The sequence below is a fragment of the Benincasa hispida genome, chromosome 6 (genome assembly GCF_027475165.1).
Source record: "Benincasa hispida cultivar pf3 chromosome 6, pf3_genome.v1.1, whole genome shotgun sequence".
Taxonomy (NCBI): domain Eukaryota; kingdom Viridiplantae; phylum Streptophyta; class Magnoliopsida; order Cucurbitales; family Cucurbitaceae; genus Benincasa; species Benincasa hispida.
In genome coordinates, this window is record NC_143483.1 from 46,025,209 (window position 1) to 46,030,280 (window position 5,072).

The 5,072-nt window shown below is 33.8% G+C and overlaps 1 protein-coding gene across 1 annotated transcript; it reads left to right on the top strand.

Moving 5' to 3' along the window:
* The first annotated feature begins 3,071 nt into the window (after positions 1 to 3,071).
* On the top strand, positions 3,072 to 4,842 carry LOC120079396 (Heavy metal transport/detoxification superfamily protein). Its single transcript, XM_039033560.2, has 3 exons — positions 3,072 to 3,353; positions 3,457 to 3,532; positions 3,854 to 4,842. Exons 1-3 carry the CDS (start codon positions 3,183 to 3,185, stop codon positions 4,657 to 4,659), a joined length of 1,053 nt encoding a protein of 350 aa, XP_038889488.1. The 5' UTR covers positions 3,072 to 3,182; the 3' UTR covers positions 4,660 to 4,842.
* Positions 4,843 to 5,072: the final 230 nt, after the last annotated feature.

The window sequence follows — 5,072 nt, forward strand, 5'->3', positions numbered from 1 at the left end:
ATTAAATAATGGAGAGGAGTTATGGTAACTCTCTCAGCCCACTATCTCTGATAACCAACACGAGAGTTGGTTTCACGTTAAAATAAATATATATAAGAAAAGGACACAATTTTTTCTTGATCAAGGTATCTCGAGATCTCTTCGTGTGTGTTAATTCTCTGTGTAAAATTTCCTCTAAAAAAACTCTCCTCTCCCAAAATCAATTTATGCAAGCCCACACACTCGATTCTCTACCTTGAGAATAATGTAGTAACCCTATGGTGGTGTCCAGTCGTAGTGTTCGTGATTATGAGGAAAGAGTTCGTGTTGTTGGAGAACTTATAGTGGATTGGAGAGGAAGTAAGAAGATATGAATCTTTAAGGGTAAGTTGTGATTCTCCATTCGTCTCTCTCTTTTGTATTGTGAAAGCATGCTGTATGTATGAATGTTTATCATAAGTTTCTGTCATCTCTGATTTGGTACTATTTTGTAAAATTAAATTGAGAGACACTATGTCTTTCATGCTTTCGCTTCGATTTTCAAAACTTTCACAATTAAGCCTGGAAATAGGAATGAGCCACCATAGCCTAGAAACCCCAGTTGAATGGGCCCAATATCAAGTCCATTGACAAACCAAACTCAGGCCACACATAAACTATAGAAATGAAGAAGTTACCTTTCACATGAGGTATTCATAAATTTTAGAGTGCAATACCTTCAACTGCCCTTAAAGCATGCGAGCACTGAGATAATCATCCCAACAACCATAAGATTCCTTAAACTTCTCAAGGTTGGGTACTCACTAAAGACCAGAGTCTTTTGACGATTTTTTTAACAAAATATTCCAATACTTCAACTTTAAGAACATCCAAAGTGAAGTGAACACACTCATGAGATCAACAAGCCAAGAGCCGATCCAACATACAAGAACAACACATTAAGCTTCAACGTACAAAAGTAACAAACCAAATTTATTAGAGAATAAGCGCTTCAATCTTTACGTCGAGTATAAGTATGAGAGGGGGAATAAGAGTACAAATATTAAAAATTGTTTCACACCCAAATGACCCACGTGAAATCAATAAAATTCAAGCTCAACTTCACGAAACATATTTCTTCAACGACAAGCTCATAAGAACAATATTATTATAAACTAATTTAAACATTTACTCGCCAGAGATAAAAACGGTGGCATTCGAACAACGCCCTTTAAATTGTTGACAAAAAAACATTTTATTTTTGGTAGGGAGTTGATATTATTTTATCTAATTATTGCATGCACCTGCCAGTGCATTAAAACAATTTCAATTGCACAATAATATCTCATAAATTTATATCCCATTAATAACATATTTTAGTGGTTAAAACTTAAAGCATACCTAGCTTATCCAAGAAGCCATAGTTTCAAATCCTCTCTTACAATATGAGATAAAAATATATATCAATGTATTAATTATTCTTTAATCACATCACGAACATGATTTTTCTTGACGACTTCTATGTTACAAAGTATTGTTATCATTTTTCTTATTCTACATCAAGTATGATTCTCGCATTGTATTACAAAAATACCCCTCAAATGCTGGTTTACAACACACTAACTGCCATTCAAATCGTTGACTATCAAGGCTAATATGGTAAATAACCAAATTTTGGATTTAATTGGTCCAACATCTTTCCAAATGCTAATGATTTTTTTTTCTCTCCTCTCTTTTTCGTCTTTTCACGATATCTGATACGCTGTTTTCAGAAAAATAAACTAAAATAATTATAAAATATAGTAAAATTTTATAGAAGTCTATTCATGTTTATTAGTATTTATAATTGGTAGTTCTAAAATTTTGTTATATCTTGTAAATATTTTTAACAATTTTACTATTTGAAATAATTTTCCATATTTGATTTCATTAACTTTGAGTTGGTACCAGAATCTACAGATAAATTGTATAGTAAAATATTAACAAAAATAAAATAAAGAAAGAACAAAGGCATAAAGAAAGTAACAATATAGACTAAAAATGCAATCATCTTTATGTATTTGACTCTCATCTCACATACACAAAATATAAATTAAAATAGAAGAAATAATAATTTACCACTAACGATTATGAGATTGGACAATTTTGTGGGATGCACAAACATATGAACAACCCGAGATGCATCTAAGGAGTCAATTGTTTTGTGGACGTACAAATTCTCATCGAGCGGACATCTAGATTAGTGTGTTTGTTTTGTGGTAATGTAAGATGTTATGACATCTAAAAAATCCTAAACATTCTAAGATGCCTTTACGGAGGGTATCTCGAGAGTCTTGAATGATCTTCTAAAATATGGATTTTTGGATTTCAAGGGCATCTTTTTAAAATACTCTTTTACCCTTACTTTTTTTTTTTTATTCTTATATACATATTTTCGTTTATTTGCTAGCTCGTTTTTCTATATTGTGATATTTTAGAAATATATTCAAATTCATATTTATAGTATAACAAAAAATTGAATTATTTGTTTGAGAAAAATCACATAAAAAAAACACGTTTAATTAAAACTAAATTATAATTAATAAAAAAATATATTATATATGTTTAAATTATATTAAATCAATTATAACTTAATGAATAATAAAAAAAACAGTTATGTTACTTAACATAAACAAACATAATTATCGTAGTACTTATAGACATGTGAACAAAATATTTCTACAAAACAAACATACATATCTAAAATATTGGGCATCTATAATCTCACGCATCCGAAGTTTTGTTTTGCAACCATTTTGTTTTTATTATTGTTTTTTAAAATTAAATTTATGGACACTACTTTTACTTTCAAATTTATTTTTTTGTTATATATTTTTCGCCAATGATTTAAAAACCAAGCCAAATGTTGCTAACTAAAACAAATAACTTTTCAAAAAGTTGTTTTTGTTTTATAAATTTGGCTAAGAATTCAACAACCGTACTTAAAAAGTATACAAATTATTGTAAAAAATGTGAATAAAGTAGGCTTGATTTTCAAAAACAAAAACAAAAAAATAAAATTTTGGATAAAAAAAAACGAGTATTTTCATAAACAACAATACCCACCAAATATTGCCTCTGGTATTTGATTCTCTTCCTTTATGTAGCAGCTACTTTTTTCAAATTATTTTCACTCTCTTCTTTCAAAGGCATCAAAGGCATCTCCATTCATTCATTCAAAGAAAATGCTTGAATTACCCTCAAAAGCATCTAATCCTCCACGATCTCTCTCTCACTCTCATTCTCACTCTCTCTCAACAGACCTCAAAGCTTCAGTGTCTTTAATGGCAGAACCAGAAGGCAAGCCAGAGCCTAAAGAAGTTGAAGAAAACCCCGAGCCTCCTCTCATTTACAAGGTAGTTCAACAATTTTTCGTCTTCTTCCTCTTGCTAGATGCCTTTATTTTCTTGACGCTTCTATAATTTGTTTTCTTCTTCTTCTTCTGTTTCTGTTTCTCAGACGTGGATTTTGAAAGTCTCCATTCACTGCGAAGCTTGCAAGAGGAAAGTTAAACGAGTTCTCAAGGACGTTGAAGGTTATCTCTTATCTTGATGTTGCGATTTTTTGTTTTGCGAACTAGGTTATCTTCGATTCTCGATGAATTGAAAGAAGTTTTCATTGCTCTGCAATGGCGGTGATCTCTTTCTCTGTAACTTGATTTCTGCAATTAATGGCGGCTTGAACAGTCTGATCTGTCTCTATCTTTCTGAAACTCGACATTTTCCTTTTGTTAGGATTTAATCTGCTATATCTCTATAGTTTCGCTATTTTTCTCTTCGTTTACAAATCGATCGTCGTTATGTCTTTGGAATATGGATTGGAGAATATCTGCTTAATTATGAATGTGACTTTTCAGGAGTCTATGAAACGGATATCGATTTAAAGCAACAGAAAGTTGTTGTGAAAGGTAACGTCGAATCAGAAACTTTGATAAAGAAATTGTTGAAGACAGGGAAGCACGCGGAGCTATGGCCGGAAAAAGGAAAAAGTAAAGGAAAATCGAAGAAGAAAGAGAAAAATAGCGATTCCGAAAGCTCCGACGAAAGCAGCGGCCATGAAGACGAAAAAGAGAAGGTGAAATTCGAAGTACAAGATCCGACGAAAAATGGAGACCCGGCTGGGAAGATAATCGGCGGCAGCGGCGACAGTCAAGCAAAACAGCCTGGTACTGCACCAGCCGGTGATGGCCAGACCAGCGGCGGTGGAGGTAAAAAAAAGAAGAAGAAAAAGAAGAAGAAGAGCGGCGGCGGTGGCGGCGGCAATGCCAGCGTTGAAGCTCCCGGTGGTCATCCAGCAAACGGAGTACCACCAGCCGGTGCAGATCCGGGTCATCTAGAACCCGGTCCACAACCTGCACCCGGCCCGCTTCCAATTATAGCCAATGAAAGCCCTCCACGTCACTTTGTGACTCAATACGCACCGCATTACATTGCGCACCCAGTTTATTCGGTGCGGTACAGTACAGCATACGCAACGTGTTCTCAGCCACAGCGCGAATCATATTATGCCACGCCGCAGCAATATTCTTATGCGTACGTGCATCCAGGTGTACGACCTCAGCTTGATTCTCCACCGTCCGATTTTGAGCCATATTCATCACATCCGTCTGATTCTCTCGAGATATTCAGTGATGAAAATCCGAATGGCTGCTCAATTGTGTGAGGGGTTTTTTAAATTTTTGCTCCGAAATTACCATATTGGACACCGTAAATGCAAAATGTTGAACTATTGTAGGAGTATGTAGAGGGGTACTTGTGTAATGTACAGGTGGCTTCTGTTTTGAACACATTTTGTTTGGCTACATCTCGAATTGGTTAAATTAGAGCAATACTTGGTGAATCTAAACCTACTTTAATCTTTATAAGTCACTTCTAATTACAATGAAGAAAAAAATAAATATATATGTTAAATATAAAATTGTCACATGTCAACTTGTGATTGAGCATTTAGGTGAGCTACGCAAAAATTCAGTCTAGAGTGTACGTAAGTATTTCTCGTTAAATTACACCAAATACCTATAATTTTGAGGTAAGTTTAAATTAGACTATCAGAACTCGTTTTGTATGGAATGAATC